At 43.3% G+C, this 20,403-nt stretch overlaps 1 protein-coding gene across 1 annotated transcript in view; it reads right to left on the reverse strand.

Moving 5' to 3' along the window:
- LOC137374217 (uncharacterized) overlaps positions 1 to 19,617 on the reverse strand; it is a 36,450-nt gene extending 16,833 nt beyond the window's left edge. The window contains exons 1-2 of the mRNA XM_068040004.1: positions 19,317 to 19,617; positions 11,802 to 11,901 (exon numbers count right to left, since the gene is read on the reverse strand). Of these exons, the coding sequence (XP_067896105.1) occupies positions 11,802 to 11,901; positions 19,317 to 19,617 (401 nt within the window). The remainder of the gene's footprint in view (positions 1 to 11,801; positions 11,902 to 19,316) is intronic.
- Between the last annotated feature and the right edge of the window lie 786 nt (positions 19,618 to 20,403).

The following is a 20,403-nucleotide window of genomic DNA, read 5'->3' on the forward strand; positions in this document are numbered from 1 at the left end:
TATGTTCTGGGAGTCAGGTCCAACTAAAGGCGGTGCTGGGAGAGCCATTCGGAGGACCCAAGGCTTTGTGCAGCCGTTAGGCCCTCTGGGAGAAGTGGGTGCTGCCGATGTAGATGGGAGAACGAGAGGGCGCCTCAAAATGGAGGCAACGTGTGAAGACCCTAGAATGTTTAAAAATAAAATCTGGCCACAGCTGACAGGACATCACTGTGGAGGGGGGGGGGGAACAGGATGGCCTGCGGCTGCAGCTGTGCATCTCTGGCAATAGCAGCTGCAGAGGTTGGTGAAATTAAACGAGGCATTGCTGGCCCCACCCCATCCCCCCACCCCCGGCCTGCTGCTCAGAGGCCACCTCCATCCATCCAACTGACTTCGGCTCTGTGAGGAGTCAGAATCTAATGACTGGCCACAATGGATACTCTAACTAGTCTAACACCTCCTATCCCCGAAGCAGTCTTCATGAAAATATGCCAGATACAGGAACATTACAGCAGGCCGGCATGCTGGCCGACAGTGTGAAGTTGCTGGCACATCCACCTCCGAACCCCACTCCGCTGCTCTATGAAAATTCAGCCTGTTAACTGTTTCTCTCTCCACAGATTCTGCCAGAACTGCTGAGTATTTCCAGCATTGTCTGTTTTTATTTATGGTAATTTCATATTTTGGCATCTATTATTATTGTAATTCAGTTATTCCATCTGGACTCTGTTAACTTTTCTTTGATATTGATGCTGAAGAGTTATTATCTAGTTTGTAGCAGCTGCAGATCTTATTTACTGAAGCTTTCTGTTTTTATCTAACTCCTTCTCTTCCGATTTTCTTTGCTTCTTTCCTGAAGGCACTGAACTGAGGTTGGGGGACAGTTCCATGGGCACCAGTTGTTCAAACACGGCAAAGCAGCAATCAGCTGAATTATGTAAACAATAAAGTGAGTACAAGACATGCTTAAACAGATTACAGCACTCTGGCCAGACTACACCTCGAGTACTAGTCTCCAAGACTGCTGGAGAACAGATGAACCTACAGCCAAATGTCTGCGGTATGAGGAAATACTGGAGAAATCTGTGCTTTTCAGTCCTGAAAAGAGGCATCCGAGAGGTGCTACCATAGAGGTACTAAATAGAATGGAAAAGGTAGATTGAGTAAATTACTTCAGACTAAACAGCAACAGTAGGACAAGGGGACACAAGCTCAAACTAGCAAAAGATAAATTTAAGATTAATGTCAGGAAATTCTTCTTCATGTAAAGAATGATCAAATATGGAATGGCCTCCCAGATAGAGTAATGGAGAGAAAACTCCTGGGGTTATTTAAGAAACAGTTGAATGAGAATCTATTTCCACTTGGAGAGGCAAAATTTGATTAGGAATAGTCAGCATGGCTTTGTCAGAGGGAGGTCATGCCTAACAAATCTGATTGAATTTTTTGAGCATGTGACCAGGTGTGTAGATGAGGGTAGTGCAATTGATGTAGTTTACATGGAATTCAGCAAAGCCTTTGACAAGGTCCCACATGGGAGACTTATCAAGAAAGCAAATGCACATGGGATACAGGGTAACTTGATAAGGTGGATTCAAAATTGGCTTAGCTGTAGGAGACAGAGAGTGATGACAGACGGTTGTTTTAGTGACTGGAAGCCAGTGTCCAGTGGCGTACCGCAGGGATCTGTGCTGGGTCCCCTATTGTTTGTCATTTATAGAAACGACATAGATGACTATGTGGGGGGTAGGATCAGTAAGTTTGCGGATGACACAAAGATTGACCAAGTGGTTAACAGTGAGGTTGAGTGTCTTGGGTTACAGGAAGATATAGACGGGATGGTCAAATGGGCAGAAAAGTGGCAGATGGAATTTAACCTTGAAAAGTGTGAGGTGATACACTTTGGAAGGAGTAATGTGACACGAAAGTATTCAATGAATGGCCTGACACTGGGAAGTTCCACAGAACAAAGGGGCCTTGACGTGTTTGTCTATAGATCTCTGAAGGCAGAAGGGCAGGTTAATCGGGTGGTGAAAAAGGCATATGGGACAGTTGCCTTTATCAATCGAGGCATAGATTACAAAAGCAGGAAGGTCATGTTGGAGTTGTACAGAATTTTGGTAAGGCCACAGCTGGAGTACTGCGTGCAATTCTGGTCGCCACATTATAGGAAGGATGTGATTGCACTGGAGGGGGTGCAGAGGCAATTCATCAGGATGGTGCCTGGGATGGAACATTTAAGCTATGAAGAGAGGTTGGATAGGCTTGGGTTGTTTTCGCTGGAGCAGAGAAGACTGAGGGGCGACCTGATCGAGGTATACAAGATTATGAGGGACATGGACAGGGTGGATAGGGAGCAGCTGTTCCCCTTAGCTGAAGGGTCAGTTATGAGGGGACACAAGTTTAAGGTGAGGGACAGGAGATTTAAGGAGGATTTCAGGAAGAACTTTTTTACCCAGAGGGTGGTGACGGTCTGGAATGCACTGCCTGGGAGGCTGGTAGAGGCGGGTTGCCTCACATCCTTTAAAAATTACCTGGATGAGCACTTGGCACATCATAACATACAAGGCTATGGGCCAAGTGCTGGCAAATGGGATTCGGTAGACAGGTCAGGTGTCTTTAATGCATCGGTGCAGACACGATGAGCCGAAGGGCCTCTTCTGCATGGTATTATTCTGTGATTCTGTTGCAACATGAGGACTGCAAGATCTTTCTGGATGGATGAACTAAAATGGCCCAAATGGCCTTCCTCATCCATGTTTACCTTGTTATGGGCATGTTAGATAGTCATGCTGCACAAGATTTTATTACCCTAGTTTGCTACACATATTTATCTATTTCAAAGAAACACATTTTGTCAGCCTGTTTAATCATCTGTAGATAATCATCAATCAGTGTAAATGTTCCCAGATTGGGAGACAGCCAAGTATTAGATGCTGACTCCAGGAAGCAAAGATTTATAGTGGTTTCAAATCACACTAAATTTAAATCACTCTGAAATAACTTGGTACGTAAAATCACATGGAAAGTGAAAGAAAACCATGGGGGAGTATCCCTCTAATAGATTTATGGAAACAAAATGTTAGAAACATCTTTTTAGGCCACCATAATTTTCTCCTCTCTCGAAAATGTTGATTTGCACAAGGATCTAGTTACATGAATATCAATGGCCTCCAGTGTTTCATCAAAGTGGATCTGAAGGAGACTCAAAATGATGAATGTCTGAAATTATCATCAATCATAATGTCAGTTATATTTAGTTTTAGAAATTGCACCCGACTTTTACTTAACTGATGTTGTCTTACTTTTATTTCAAGTATTATAACAACAGTGGGGAGTTACCATACTTTAAATAAGAACATGAGAAATAGGAGCAGGAGCAGACCATATGGCCACTCGTACCTGCTCTGCCCTTCACTATGATCATGGCCGATCTTCTGTCTCAACTCTATTTCCTGCCTGCTCCCCGTGTCCATTGATTCCCAGAGAGACCAAAAATCTGTCAATTTCAGCCTCAACAATGGAGCATCCACAACTCTCTGGGGTAGAGAATTCCAAAGATTCGCAACCCTTTGAGTGAAAATATTACATAGTGCTTAACACTGAATGGATAGCAGAGGTGAAGTCCATTACCACTTCATCCTGCTAGGCTCCAGCACATGTCCACAGGATGGTTGCTAACAGTCCCAAGTAGTTTGACGTCCTCTCCACTATGTGCTTACCTGCTGTCATAGCTACAGGTTTTCTGCTCACTAAGTTTTCTGCCATGCAGAAGACACGCTGTAAGGAGTGGCGTTGTAGGAAAATTACAACAGCCAGAGACATCAAGCCTCAAACCTAAATACACACACATAATATATGTCCCATCTGTGCAGGCAGATATAAACAGATTTGTCAATTGACAAATTGACAAATCATCCAAATCAATATCATCTCACTATTAACAATCTTGTGGATGCAAAAAAGTAATACACGTTGAGTTCCTGATTGGTTCATGCTAAAGTAATGCGCTTAGCAGTTGCAAGACTGAGGCTCTGAATTTCCTTGATGTGATCTACACTGCAGTTGCACCGAAAAAAAAAGGATTACATCTGCCACTGGCCTCTGGAAGGAAATGTATGGAAATTCCCTAGGTATGCTCATTTGCAGACCCATTAGTGGAAGGATTGGTGTAAAAAACATGTGTATAACTAGTGCACGCAGCTGAAGCAATAAGAAACTTCTGTACAGCCTTTAATTCCACTATTCAGCCTGTACTGTTCAACAGGCCACAGGGTGACAAGCAGGCAAAGCAAGAAACTACTTGGCTTTCCCTCTCAAATTACTTGTCTTCCCAATATTTTTAAGATACATTCCCATGAATGGCAGATGGTGTGGGAGGCTTTGAAGGCAAGACAAACAGATCCATAGTCCTGAAGTCACCCAGAATTATCAGTCATCCTGATAACTACCAGCTCCCTTACCCCCAGGACTGTAGAACAGTGCTGCCAAAAGTTCCACATCTTCTGCCGGGCAGGCAAGGCTCCTTCCTTCGTAGAAAAGTTTGTGCAGAAAAACACCTTTGAATACAAATCCATCAGCCAGTGGTCTGCACTGAATGTCCTCAAGGCCCGACAGGAAAAGGAGATGGTGGATCCTGTCGGATAGTTGCCCGAGCAGACTGCCAAAGTCATTTGGCAGAATGCCTCATCAGCAGAACTTTCAAACAAACACCAAGACGTAGCTTGGCTGGTGGTGAGAAGTGCCCTCCCCGTCTGATCCTTCCTGCACACCTGGAGTCTCACCGCCTCCACAAGCTGCCCTCGAGGCAGGTTTGGTGGGGAAGCAACTGTCACCCATCTCCTTCTGGAATGTGTCTTTGCAAAGCAGGTCTGGAAAGAGATGCAGTGGTTTTTGTCGAGGTTCATCCCGAGCAGCTCCGTAACAGAGGACTCTGTGCTCTAAGGGCTGTTCCCAAGGACGTACACCGAGATAAACATCAACTGCTGCTGGAGGGCCATCAACTCGGTGAAAGACGCTCTTTGGTCTGCCCGAAACTTGCTGGTCTTCCAGTGCAAAGAGTTATCCGTGACCGAGTGTTGCAGGCTGGCACATTCCAAGGTCCAGGACTACATGCTGAGGGACGCACTATAGCTTGGTGCAGCTGCCGCAAAAGCTCAATGTGGAAAGGCCACTATGTAAGACCCTCCTGCTATAGTGAACAGGGCTGGACCCATGTAAAAACCCTTGGGCTGTATGCTCCAAAAGAGTTTTTGCTGTATAATGCAAATGTACATTGCATATAAAACAGAATGGCAAGAGTTGTGAGGCAACTCATATTCTGTATCAAAGGAGTCTGATTTCTATTGTACTTTCTGAAATGTGAAATTTGAACTGTTTTGTTATGTATTTTTTGCACATTTTTATGAATAAAGTATATCTTTGGAAACAAAAACACACAGTACACCTCTCCCTCTTCTTCCTAGAATCCCTCGGCACCAGCACAAGATTTCATAATCATAAAGCAACCCATTCACAACTAGACCTTCACAATGTTCTTTGGTTGGGGGCACCCCCAACTACTTACCCTGCACAATGGCTCCACTAACACACAATTGATATGCACAACCCCAAAACTCTTTTCTCCCCTTTAGCATCGTCACACACTCAATATCTATTATTTTACCTCTCCTGTGCCATTTGCCACTTTTTAACGCTCCACAATTGGAGGACGTGCCTTCAGGTGCCTATGCTCTGGAATTCTCCCCCTAAACCTCTCCGCTTCTCTACCTCTCTTTCCTCCTTTAAGACATTCCTTAAAACCTACCTCTTTACCAAGCTTTTGGTCATCTGCCATAATATCTCCTTATGTGGCTTAGTCATATTTTGTTTTATAATGCCCCTGTGAAGCAGCGTGGCACATTTTATTACATTAAAGGAGCTATATAAATACAAGTTGTTGTTGTAATGGCCGATCTCACACTCATTTATTTATCTCAATGCGGAAGGAATTGGTCCACAATACTCACCAAAGATAGTCCACCGGATGGGTATTCTCTACTGTTAAACCCCTCATCCCCTTTCAGCTCATGAGGAAGCACACAGTCCTTGCCAATGGAGAATAACCTGCTCAATGACGCTCAGTTTGGGTTCCGCCAAAGCCACTCAGCTTCTGACCTCATTACAGCCTTGGTTCAAACATGGACAAAAGAGCTGAACTCAACAGGTGAGCTGAGAGTGACTGCCCTTGACATCAAGGCAGCATTTGACCGAGTATGGCATCAAAGAGCCCTAGCAAAACTGAGTTCAATGGGAATCAGGGGTAAAACCCTCCGCTGGTTGGAGTCATACCTAGCGCAAAGGAAGATGGTTGTGGTTGTTGGAGGTCAATCATCTGAGCTCCAGGACATCACTGCAGCAGTTCCTCATTGTAGTGTCCTCGGCACAACCATCTTCAGCTACTTCATCAATGACCTTCCTTCAATCATAAGGTCAGAAGTGGGGATGTTCGCTGATGATTGCACAATGTTCAGCACCATTCATGACTCCTCAGATACTGATGCAGTCTGTGTAGAAATGCAGTAAGACTTGGACAATATCCAGGCTTGGGCTGATAAGTGGCAAGTAACATTCGCGCCACACAAGTGCCAGGCAATGACCATCTCCAAATAGGTAAGGTTTTAAATGATTACTTTTCATCTGTTTTTACGGTGGAGAACGACGATGTAGGTGTAGATATCAGGGAGAGGGATTGCGATATACTTGAACATATTAACATTTCAAAAGGAGGAAGTATTCGATGCTTTAGCGGGCTTGAAAGTGGATAAATCCCCAGGTCCAGATGAGATGCATCCCAGGCTGTTGTGTGAGGCAAGGGCGGTGATAGGGGCACTGACACAAATTTTCAGATCCTCTCTGGCCACGGGAGAGGTGCCAGAGGACTGGAGGACAGCGAATGTGGTACCATTGTTCAAGAAGGGTAGCAAGGGTAGACCAGGAAATTACAGGCCGGTGGGTCTAACATCAGTGGTTGGGAAACTATTGGAAAAAATTCTGAGGGAAAGGATTAATCTCCATTTGGAGAGGCAGGGATTAATCAGGGATAGTCAGCACGGCTTTGTCGGGGAGATCGTCTCTAACTAACTTGATTGAATTTTTCGAGGTGACTAGATGTGCAGATGAGGGTAAAGCAGTTGATGTAGTCTACATGGACTTCAGTAAGGCTTTTGATAAGGTCCCACATGGGAAATTGGTTAAGAAGGGGCGGCACAGTGGTGCAGTGGTTAGCACCGCAGCCTCAGCTCCAGCGACCCGGGTTCAATTCTGGGTACTGCCTGTGTGGAGTTTGCAAGTTCTCCCTGTGTCTGCGTGGGTTTCCTCCGGATGCTCCGGTTTCCTCCCACATGCCAAAGACTTGCAGGTTGATAGGTAAATTGGCCATTATAAATTGCCCCTAGTATAGGTAGGTGGTAGGGAAATATAGGGACAGGTGGGGATGTGGTAGGAATTATGGAATTAGTGTAGGATTAGTATAAATGGGTGGCTGATGGTCGGCACAGACTCGGTGGGCCGAAGGGCCTGTTTCAGTGCTGTATCTCTAAACTAAACTAACAAGAGAGAATCTAACCATCTCCCCTTGATATTCAATGGCATTACCATCGCTGAATCCCCCACTATCTACGTCCTAGGGGCCACCATTGACCAGAAACTGAACTGGAGTAGCCATATAAATACCATGGCTACAAAAGCAGGTCAGAGGCTAGGACTCCTGAGGCGAGTAACTCACCTCCTGACTCCCCAAAGCCTGTCCACCATCTACAAGGCACAAGTCAGGAGTGTGATGGAATACTCTCCACTTGCCTGGATGGGTGCAGCTCCAACAACACCATCCAGGACAAAGCTCAACACCATCCAGGACAAAGCAGCCTGCTTGATTGGCACCCCATCTACAAACATTCACTCCCTCCACCACCGACGCATAGTGGCAGCAGTGTGTACCATCTACAAGATGCACTGCAGCAACACACCAAGGCTCCTTAGACAGCACCTTCCAAACCTGCGACCTCTACCAACTAGAAGGACAAGGGCAGCAAATACATGGGAACACCACCACCTGCAAGTTTCCCTCCAAGTCACACACCATCCTGACTTGGAACTATATCGCCGTTCCTTCACTGTCGGTGGATCAAAATCCTGGAACTCCCTTCCTAACTGCAGGGTGGGTGTTCCTAACTGCCTTCCTAACTGCAGGATAATGTTCATCACCCCACATGGACTGCAGCAGTTCTGGAAGGCAGCTCACCACCACCTTCTCAAGGGCAATTAGGGATGGGCAATAAATGCTGGCCTGGCCAGCGACGCCCACATCCCATGAATGAATTAAAAAAAAGATACTGAGGTTAATGCCAGGTTACTGACTGAGCACCAGCACCGATGCCCTGGGATCCCCATGAAACTACATAGCCACAAATCGTCACCAACTACACCCGCCCTACTCCTTAATCCCAAAGGGGTAAGGTTCACTCACCATCGCCTTCCATCCTCATTTCCTGATGATCCACCACAACAATGGGTAGTAGAGAAGGAGGAAAAGAACGGTGATGAAGATGATGCTAAGGACTAAGCCACCCAAGAGTTGCAGCTATATGATATTCCTGTCCCTCAGGACAGCAGCACATGCCAGACATCAACTTTTGAGAATCATGTCAGCAGATAATGTTCATCACTGCAGGCACATAGGAATAGCACATAGGAAGGTAGGAACAGGAGCAGGCCACTCAGCCCTTTGAGCCTGTTCCACTTTTCAAGTAGATCATGGCTGATCTGTATCTTAACTCCATCTACCTGCCTTGGCTAGTTGCCATTGAACCACTGTGCTAAAGCATCATATAGTTGTGATGTGTATAACAGTTATGTTGAAATGTTCAAGTGTACCATTCAGAATTGAATTCTTTTATGTAAACTGAAAGCAGTGCAGGCTGATGTGCTTCTTTTCAATGTGATCAGGACAAGTGCAATGTGAATTACAATTAACAGATGGGTAAAGGTAGCTCAGTAAATATTCAGCTTAGATGGCTATTTACTCACTTCAACCAGATCAGTTGAATCTGCCATCAGGTTTCCCTGAAGCAAGAGAAATGCTATCTATCTGTAGTTGGTCAGCCCAGATTTGAGAACAACTTTACTGTGACCAATGGCCCAGGCGATCTACTAGTCCAACTATTGGCTGCCACATTGCCTATCCACCTTTATAACAAATTGTGTTTCTATAGTGCTGCTCAATTGTGGAAAGTACTTAAGGTCCCTGAGTTTCAATTATTCGTCTCCTAAACAAGCTAATCATGTCCAATTGTACTGTAGCAGGAGTGAGGAAATTAGTTATACAAAAAAGTAGAAGAATAGGAATCCTTAGGAAAGTTGGCCCTGCTTGTCACCATCTGCAGCTTCAGTATTCTGCATAAAGATCTGCCGACTGCAGGAATAGCATAGCCTTGTTTGACAGGCTGCAGAGAAAAACAGCTTCAAATTGACTGGACTGTTCAGTAAACACCCAATTTTCACATCCAAAGCTTTAACTTTTGGAATAAAGTTCCTTGGGATCTCTATCACACTTCAACAAAGATACAGTGGCTGAGAAGCAGTCCTAAGGAAGTACCCAGCCTTTCTTTGCTAAGTGACTCACCACTGTCCAAAACCATGCAGACCAGTGCATGAGGCCTAACTTAAAAAGTCTGTTCATATTTATTGTTATCCATTCTGTCGGCATTTTACAAATCTGAATCATTCCTCTTCTGAGGTTCCAGTGAAAACAGGATTGGTTTTATGAATATTTCCTCATAAACTAAAGCCATAAATCCAAGAATCATCCTTATCATGTTCTCTGAATGCTATCCATTACATGAATCTCCTTTTGAAGATACAGTGCTGAAAGTTATACACAGCATAGCCTTAACAATGATCTATACAAGATTAGGATGACTCATTTTGAGTTATGGTCAAAAGCCTTTGACATAAATCCCAGTATAATTAATATTAATATTAAAATTAATATTGTTGATAGTATCCAGTCAGTGTCAAGTTATTATCAGTATATGATCAATTATCACACCACTGTGATCAGATATCCTTCACTGCACAGTCTTTAACATCTGGGCATTATGTTCCAGCCCAGACTGATTGGATGAATATCTCCCCTGTCTGCAGACTAAATGACCCCTCATCCATGTCTTTATGATATCTTTACTTGATTACTCCAAATCTCTTCTGGTCGGTCCCCCATCTTCCAAACTAATAAGCTTTAGCTCTTGCAAATCTCTGCTGCCATACCTTAACCCACAAGTCCCACTCATCCATCAGCTCTGGGTCCCCCAAAGGCTGTAATTTTAAATTCTCATTTTCATGTTTAAGCCCTCCATAATTCCACCCCTCCCCTTCTCCAGCTCTACAATATTCCAGGAACTCTGCATTCCATTGACTCTGACTATTCCATCATCCCGCCATAGGCAGCTGTGCCTTCAGCTGTACCTCAAAACTTTGGAATTCCCTGCCTACACCTCTCTGCCTTCAACCCTCTTTCAGTACCTCTTTAAAACCCACCTCTTTGACCAATCTTTTAGGCACTATCTCCTCCTTCGACCTGGTGTTCATTTTTGTATGATTAAGCTTCTGTGAAGTGCTTTTGGGACGTTTTCCAACATTAAGAGAGCTATTGGTAGCATTTCTTTTTTTTAGCAGTAGCAAAGGGTCAAATAATAAATAAAGGAATGGCGGGGTTGCTTCAACCTTGCGAGTGCATTTCCTGTGCTATGTGGGAGCTCCAGGATTCTTCCCGTATCCCGAATAACCATTTGTGCAGGAAGTGTTGTCAATTGCAGCAGCTTGAGCTCCGGGTTTTGGAATTTGAACAGCAGCTGGTGACACTGTGGTGCATTCGTGAGGATGAGAGCTACGTGGATAGCATGTTTACAGATGTGCTCACCCCTCAGCTTAAGAGTCTGTTTAAAAAGGTAACCTATCACCCTACCGAATATTCCAGCAAGGAATCAATGTTTCAGGAGAGAAAGAGTGGTAGTTGGCTGAAAGTCTTTTCACTGTATACTCATATTTTAGGTTGACTGTTACCTTTATCTACATTAAAATCTTGCTTCAGTTGAGATGATAATGGATGGAATCTTTCAAACCTCCACTGATGTCACAATGGCTGAGAGCATTTCATTGAAGACACTGCCTAGGCTACACAAGAGTCATACAATTTGGGCTAAATTATTATACTATACCATCTGGAGAACCTATCGCAAGACACTGTCCAAATTTGCCGATGATGGGCTGTAACGAATTAAATTATTTAGGGAGATTTTTCTGCCACTAGTTAACAGCAACAAAGCTAGATATGGTTGTTAAATTTGGCAGAAAGATGGATTTGGAGCTCTGATTTTTGACGTTTGTACAATTTGATACTTTTCAAATATTTGCTGGCTGTGAAGTAAGCAATCTGAAACTCTCAGTGACAAAATACTTTTTTTTTAATTGCCTACAGTCACTTCAGTAATTGCATTGACATTTGTGCTGACCTTCTTAGTTACTCGTTGCTTTAACTAGCTGAGCAATCAGAGGATAGCATATAATTTTAAGAACTTCAATCTAATTTTGTTCCACTCAACTCCCACATACAATTAATAGATAAAATATGCCTTAATAAAATGGGAGTTGACTTAGGAAATTATAGAAATGTGTCACTGCATAAATGAAAAGTACTTTGACATGTGGTGTGCATCAAATAATCACTGTAAGTAAACTCAATAAAGCTTAGCTCATTGTATGAAAAGGTCACTAAATCCACTTACTGTGCAGGTGTAGAGCCAGAGCGTGACATCAACATAAGAATTATGAAGAGAAATATCATAAAGACAGCGAGACCAACCCAGAAGGCTATTACAATGGAATCTGGAAAGGGAGAACAACAGTTAAGTGCAAGGCACTATCAACTATTAGGCAGTTAAAACACTGTCAGATATCAATTGTTAAGGGAACATCTCTAAATGACACACTCAAGATTGTACATAAGATTATCACTTACTGAAATTAATTCTGCAGTTAGGACGAAACAATTTTTCATATGTATGTACAGTGCCAGAGATTTTATTATCTTTTACAGCATCTGAAGAGATTACCTTTTAGGTTTTAGTTGCACTTCTCCCCCATACTGTTTATCTTTGGTCAACAGGTGAGCAATTATGGAACAGCTTTTTATGGATCCTGGTGAAATGAGTGATTCACAGATATGAAAGATAGCTAGATAGCTGGGGTGGATCTCTCTGACTAATTTCCCATGTTCCAATCCCTAGAACAGACCTGGGGTGATCTTGAAATACTATTGCATGATGTTCATCAGTTTATCTGAAGCCTTCTGCAACAATGGGCGCTGCAGGACATTAACTGATTGGTAACAATGACCAAATTGTAACCTGAACGAGTTAGCACACATTCTTAGTTTGTACAAGCTGCCTGTTCTTTATCCGTGGTACCCTCCTTTTTGGTGGTAGCACTTCTGGAAGGCCAGGTTGACTTAGTTCAAAGCCAGTAACTCCTAGGAATCTGGAATTGAATTCTCTACTGTGACACTTAGATTCCAACTTGAAATTGTGTTTGGCAGTGTTTGACCAGGACAAAAGTGTTTCCAGAAGCATGCCTCAAAGTCTTCTGCAATGATGGTGGCATGAACAAAATTTCTGCTTTCTGACATGTGTTGAATCAAGAGATTATTAGGAATTGAATGCCATATTCTATTGGAAATGCAATTGTATATTTCGATTTTCTGCTTGGAATCTGCAGATCTGGTGTCACTTCACTGGCAGCAAGTTTTTACTGTTTCTCCTATGTGTGCTACTAATTAGTATTTCTTCCTTCATTGGCTATTAACATCAAGGGAAAGGAAATTATAGTTTGTACGTAAGTATCTGAAATGAATAAAAGTGATTAAACTTTGGCATTACTATATTTAATAAACTAGAAATATAATTACTGCTTTGTTTTTATCAGTTGTGGGAGATTATAGTATTTACTGCCTGCAGCTGTTCATTTGAGAAAAAATAGGTTTGTGTATCAATAATCAAAAGTTGTCTTGTGAAAAGAGATAATGTAATTTCAACATGGTGGTACGCTCATGGATTTTCAGAGCCTGACCTGTTCAGTTGCCAATATGATAATTGACTATCAAAGATAGAGAATCATAAAGATTGTGTGTATGTTTTCAAACTTCAATACAAGACACTGGTGGTATTTTGGCAAACTCAAACTTGTTTATTATCGTGCCGGTGCACAATTATTTAGTCCCTGAAGCACATCACAAATCTATCAAAAAGCAGCAACTACTGAGACAAAGAGAAAAAACACTAGTTGACATAAGCTGTCAAATGATTGCCAAAAGCATTTTGGGCTGGATATTGTGGTCAACGGTGAAATATTTGTTACTCTTGCACTTGGCCGTAGACTTTCTATGGGCTATTGCACTGGAGGTTCCTGTCGACCAACTAGCAAAACACTGCAAAGCTCTCTACAAAGCATCTGGGAGAATCATGTATCTCCTTAACCAATCAGATAGCAGAATCATTAACGAGCTGCGCAGAATCTGAACCAGGAAGTGTCAGTTGCAATAATTAATGCAATGTCAAATAAGAAAGAGAAAGCAAAACAAGAGAGGGAAAGAAAGATTAGATTAAGACAGGGAAATAAAAGAGACTGAAAGAGAAAGTTAAAATAGCTTTTTTGGTATCTCCAAAAATAATTTTCAGTGTCAGAAGAATTGTTTTAGCAGTAATTAAGACTTATTACATGGTTAAGAGTCCTTGCACCAGAAAGGACCAACACCATATATGGTGACTGCATATATATCAGGTAATTCCAACAATTTTTCACCATTCCATGTATTTGAATGGTGATTTTCCCAGTGAGATATCATTGTTATGCAACTTCTGAAGAAGCAGGGCATCTTGGACAGCAACCGCCTCATTTACACATTTAACAGTGCATGTGACAATTTCAGCCTGTGCTCCTCAGTTTGTCACTCAGTGCCATTCTTGACACTTTTCTTAGGGATCCAACTCTGCTGCACGGACTGGTAGTAATCATGCAATAGTTTTGCAAGACCAGGAATCTTCACCCACTGTGTCTAGTTGGATTGGATTCCCAAGGGAAAGAGTCAGGAACAATGGTAACAAATTGGGTAGAATTGGGTAGTCCTTGTGAACTGGGGAGGGAGAATAAGTGTGCCTCCGTGGCATTAAGAGAGTAAAGTATGCCTGCAAGAATTAGGTGGATGAATTAGTAGATTTGTCTTCATGAGCTGAAGCACAGGAAAGAGGGCACAAACTCAATGGGGAGAGGGGGAAGACTGGCTCCATGGATTCAATGGGTGGGTGGGGACAGGGAGTTGAATGACTCCATAAATTGATGTTACTTGACTTTAAGACTTGAAATTGTGCACTGCAATATAACTAACAGTTTACCACATTGTTGTTAACATTACAGAGTGCAATTTCAACCTGCTCGTATTCATTTGTGAATTTCAGACTCCAGAGTCACTGATACTTTTGGTCAGTGGACCTCCAGTAAAACTAATTGATTTCCCTCGTAATGTACTCACTTCACAGCCTAAACCCATTTTCACAACCATATTTCTTTTGACAACCTGACTCCAGCACTGACTCATTCCCTGTGGAATCCAGTTGAAATTTCATCCTTCCTTCCTCAGGTACACTCTTGAGCACCAGTACCTCTGTGACATTGTATGCTTCTGTGTATTCTGCTCTTGCCATTTCATGCATTCCATTGAGCTGATGTCATGTTATTTAATTTTTGTCCATTGTTTTGCTGGAAAAGCCAACTCAGCAGAGTCAAGGCAAATGCTTTACCAGATCCACAACTGAAGATTCACTCTTCTATTTTTTTTTCTGGGCGTCTTCACCAGTTGCTTGTCTCCAAACCAAAGAGTTATAAAACAATTATAAATAAGAATGTAAAAGAATAAGGAAAAGCTGCAAATGCTAGAACTGCACAGCAGGTCAGTCAGCATCTGTATAATGGTTAACTTTACAGATAAAAACCTTTCACCATAACTGGTCACAGTGGATAATCATGAGGAGCCCTTCAGACATTCATAGAGTCATAGATTCACAGAGTTGTACAGCATTAAATCAGGCCCTTGGGCCCACCGCGTCCATGTCGACCATAATGCCTATCTATACTAATCCCACCTGCCTGCATTAATTCCATATCCCTCTATGTCTTGCTCATTCAAGTACCTGTCCAGATGCCTCTTAAATGTCGCTACTGTTCCTGCCTCCACCACCTCCTCAGGCAGCTCATTCCAGATACCCACTATTCTTTGTGTGAAAAATTTACCCCTTTGATCCCCTTTAAACCTCCTCCCTCTCACCTTAAGTCTATGCCCTCTAGTTTTAGTCACCCCTACCATGGGAAACAGACTCTGGCTATCTACCCTATCTATGCCTCTCATAATTTTATATACCTCTATCATGTCCCCTCTCAGCCTCCTTCGCTCCAGGGAAAACAGTTCCAGCCTATCCAATCTCTCTTTATAACTCAAACCCTCCAAACCAGGCAACATCCTTGTGAATCTTTTCTGCACCCTCTCTAGCTTAATCACATCTTTCCTGTAGTGCGGCCACCAGAACTGCACACAGTACTCCAAATGCGGCCTAACCAACGTTATATACAACTGTAACATGATGTCCCAACTCTTGTACTCAATGCATCGGCCGATGAAGGCAAGCATGCCATACGCCTTCTTCACCACCCTGTCTAGCTGTGTTGCCACTTTCAGGGAACTATGTATTTGCACCCCAAGGTCTCTCTGCTCAAGAACACTCCCCAGGGCCCTGCCATTCAATGTATATGCCCTGCTCTAGTTTAACTTCCCAAAATGCATCACTTCACACTTGTCTGCATTAAATTCCATTTGCCACTCCCTTGCCCACTTTTCCAGTTGATCTATATCCTGTTGTAACCTCAGACAACCTTCTTCACTGTCCACTATACCACCAATTTTGGTGTCATCTGCAAACTTACTAATCATGCCCCTTACATTCACATCCAAGTCATTAATATATATGACAAACAACAGAGGGCTCAGCACTGATCCCTGCGGCACACCACTGGTCTCCGCCTCCAATCTGAAAAACAATTCTACACTACCACCTTCTGCCTCCTATCACCAAGCCAATTTTGTATCCACTTTGCTAGCTCACCCTGGATCCCATGTGTTCGAACCTTCTGAACCAGCCTACCATGCGGGACCTTGTCAAAGGCCTTGCTAAAGTCCATGTAGACAACGTCCATCACCCTGCCCTCATCAATCCTCTTGGTCACCTCCTCGAAAAACTCAATCAAATTCATGAGGCATGATTTCCCATGTACAAAGCCATGCTGATTATCCCTAATCAGACCATGCCTTTCCAGATGCATATAAATCCTGTCTCTCAGAATCCCTTCCAATAACTTTCCCACCACTGATGTAAGGCTCACCGGCCTGTAGTTCCCTGGCTTATCCCTGCTGCCCTTCTTAAATAAAGACACAACATTAGCTATCCTCTAGTCTTCCGGTACCTCACCCATGGCTAACGATGATACAAAAATCTCTGCCAGGGCCCCAGCAATCTCCTCCCTTGCTTCCCATAGCATCCTAGGATACACCTGGTCAGGTCCTGGGGATTTATCCACCTTAATGCACTTCAAAATCTCCAACACCTCCTCCTTTGTGATGTTGCTATGCTCCAGGATATCGGTGTTCCCTCCCTTGAACTCACTAGCTTCCATGACCTTCTCCACGGTAAATACCGACGAGAAATATTCATTTAAGACCTCGCCCATTTCCCGTGGCTCCACACATAGATTGCCACACTGATCCTTAAGGGGACCTACTCTCTCCCTAGCCCTCCTTTTACTATTAATATACTTATAGAATCTTATAGGATTCTCCTTTATCTTATCTGCCAGGGAAATCTCATGGCCCCTTTTCGCCCTCCTAATTTCCTTCTTCAGTGTACTCCTACATCCCCTATACTCCTCGAGGGACTCACTCTTTCCCAGCCGCCTATACCTGACATATGCCTCCTTCTTTGTCCTGACCAGACCCTCAATATCCCTCATCAACCAAGGTTCCCCAAACTTGCCAGCCTTGCCCTTCCATCTAACAGGAACATGCTGGCCCTGAACTCTTCCTATCTCACTTTTAAAAGCCTCCCACTTGCCAGACATCCCTTTACCTGTAAACAGCCTCTCCCATTCAAGTTTTGAGAGTTCCTGTCTGATGCCATCGAAATTAGTCTTCCCCCAATTTAGGACTTCAACTTGAAGAATAGTCCTATCCTTTTCCATAACTATCTTGAAGCTAATAGAGTTATGGTCACTGGTCCCAAAGTGATCCCCCACTGACACATCAACCACCTGCCCATCCTCATTTCCTAAGAGGAGGTCGAGTGTAGCCCCTTCTCTAGTAGGGCCATCCACATACTGCTTCAGAAAACTATCCTGGACACACTTAACAAATTCTTCCCCATCTGATCCCTTAGCACTAAGGCAGTCCCAGTCAATATTAGGGAAGTTAAAATCACCTACTATTACAACCCTATAATTCCTACACCTATCTGTGATTTCCCTACATATATGCTCCTCCACTTCCCTCTGACTATTGGGGGGCCTATAGTATAATCCCATCAAAGTGATCAACCCTTTCTTATTTCTAAGTTCTACCCATATGGCCTTGCTGGACATTCCCCCCGGGATATCCTCTCAAAATACTGCTGTGATGTCCTCCCTAATCAATAGTGTAACTCCCCCTCCTCCCCCAACCATTAATTTTTTGTAGCAAGTATTTGTTTGCAGTCTTCCGAATAAAATAATTGCTCAGAAAAAAGAATCTTCTGGTAAATACATTTAAAATGTAAAGTAAGCTTTACAAAACTATTTATTCAGAGGGGAGTACATTGTACAAGATTGTAATGCATTCAGGCAGTGCTGCCATACAGAATATTACCACAGATGATGGTCTTAATTTGTAGACTCCCTGCTGATGCACTAAAAGTTTAAAATAGTAGGGAGGAATACTAAACAAAGATTCTAGGTACTTTTGAATGTCACTTTCCTTAGAAAACCCTGAAGTTCACCACAAACTGTCAATTTCTAGCCCATTCCCCCAATCTATCCCTCAATCTTTTTTTTTTAATAATGACATTAGAGATTAAACAACACCAGTGGGAAAAATGCAAGAAATTGTATTTATAAAGTGCCTTTAAGGCAGTAAAACATTACAAGGTGTTTCGAAGGAACATTATCAAACATGAGCCACATAAGGACATATTGGGTAGGTGACCCAAAGCCTGGTCAGTGAGATAGGTTTTAAGGAGCTTCTTAAAGAAGAGAGGTAGAGAGGAGGAGAGATTTAGAGTCACAGAGGCACAGAAGGAGGCCATTCGGCCAATCAAGTCCATGCTAGCTCTCAGTAGAGCAATCCAGTCAGTCCCATTCCCCTGGTCTATCCCCATAACCCTGAAAGTGCCTATCCAATTCCCTTTTGAAATCATTGATCATCTCCACTTCCACCACCTTTATCGGCTGTGAGTTCCAGGTCATTACTACTTACTGCGTTTTTAAAAATGTGCCTGAATGTCTTGGCCAAAACCTTAAATCTGTGTCCCCTAGTCTTTGTACCATCAGTTAATGGGAACAATTTTTCTTTGTCTATTTTAGCTAAGCCTGTCATAATCTTGTACACTTCTATCAGATCTCCCCTCAACCTGCTTTGCTCCAAGGAGAAAAGAGAGAGAGAGGGTGGGAATTCTGGAATGGTGGGTCCAGGCAGATGAACGCACGGCTGCGATTGGTAAAGTAATAAAAATTGGGGATATGCAAGAGGCCAGAATTCTTCTCCTCCGGCCCCGCCCCACACCTGACCCAAATTCCACTCTTTCAACACCTTGTAGTTTGTATCCCCCAACACTTTAAAAGCAAAGATTCCAGGAAAGAATAAAACAATTACCCCAAGTTATAGTTGTGACATGCGACTTTAAATATCTCTTCTTCATGACATCCTTAAAATTTGCTGATTTATGGATAGCTGGGAAGGTTACAGTCTCCAACAATTCCTTTCAACCAGGTTAAGATCAAATTGTCTCATAAAGTAAAGCTTATTCAGAAATCAGTGTTTTGGTACCTCGTTGGTATCAAAGTGAACAACCACGACCATCAGTTACAAAGCTTGAAACAGTCAGCTGATCGAAAGCAGTCAATGTGAGATATTGTCCTGTACTTTCGATAAATGAGTACTGAACGGAGACACTTACACTTGTTTGCTTTGAGCCCGTCAAATGAAACATCCAATTCGTAATATTCATACTCGTACTCATAAATCTGACCGTTGATTAACGATTTTGCGGAAGAGTTTTTGAACCCTACCAGTTCTTTAATCTCAGTCATGCTGAAATCCAGGCTGTCTTGGAGACAACGCACAGAGCGCCGATTAGATACAACATACGGCGAGAAGAATCTGCCGCTGTTCAGCTGCTGCCCCTCCGCTACAGTCACTGCAACTCGATGTAGCACTGTGACCAAAACCACAGCCTCACCAGTAATCAAGTCTCTCATCGCTTTACCTGCATAGGGTGTAAAAGGAACTCCCTCTGCTGGGCAGCATTCGATTAACAGTAATAATCTGTGCATCTGACTTACTGATCCACTAGTCTTCTTCTTTGGCCTCCTTGTCTCGAGAGACAATGGGTAAGCGCCTAGAGGTGGTTAGTGGTTTGTGAAGCAGCACCTGGAGTGGCTATAAAGGCCAATTCTAGACTGACAGACTCTTCCACAGGCGCTGCAGATAAAATTAATCCTGTCCCTCAGAATTTTTACACAGTTGGCTCTCTCCTTACATTTCTATCTCTTTTCCTGCCAACTGCTGAGTCTCTTCGACTCGCCTCTCTTTAGCCCCGCCTTTATGGCTGTCCACCAGCTCTGGCGATCGCTGGCAACTGACTCCAACGAGTTGTGGTCAATGTCGCAGGACTTCATGCTGCGTTTGCAGATGTCTTTAAAGCGGACATAGACGGCCGGTGGGTCTGATACCAGTGATGAGCTCGCTGTACAATGTGTCCTTGGGGATCCTGCCATCTTTCATGCAGCTCACATGGCCAAGCCATCTCAAGTGCTGCTGGCTCAGTAGGGTGGTTATGTTGGGCATGTTGGCCGCCTCAAGGACTTCTGCATTGGAGATACGGTCCTGCCACCTGATGCCAAGGATTCTCCGGAGACATTGAAGATAGAATGAATTGAGACGTCGCTCTTGGCTGACATACATTGTCCAGGCCTCGCTGCCGTACAGCAAGGTACTGAGGACACAGGCTTGATACACTCGGACTTTTGTGCTCTGTGTCAGTG

This window comes from Heterodontus francisci, chromosome 10 (genome assembly GCF_036365525.1).
Source record: "Heterodontus francisci isolate sHetFra1 chromosome 10, sHetFra1.hap1, whole genome shotgun sequence".
Taxonomy (NCBI): domain Eukaryota; kingdom Metazoa; phylum Chordata; class Chondrichthyes; order Heterodontiformes; family Heterodontidae; genus Heterodontus; species Heterodontus francisci.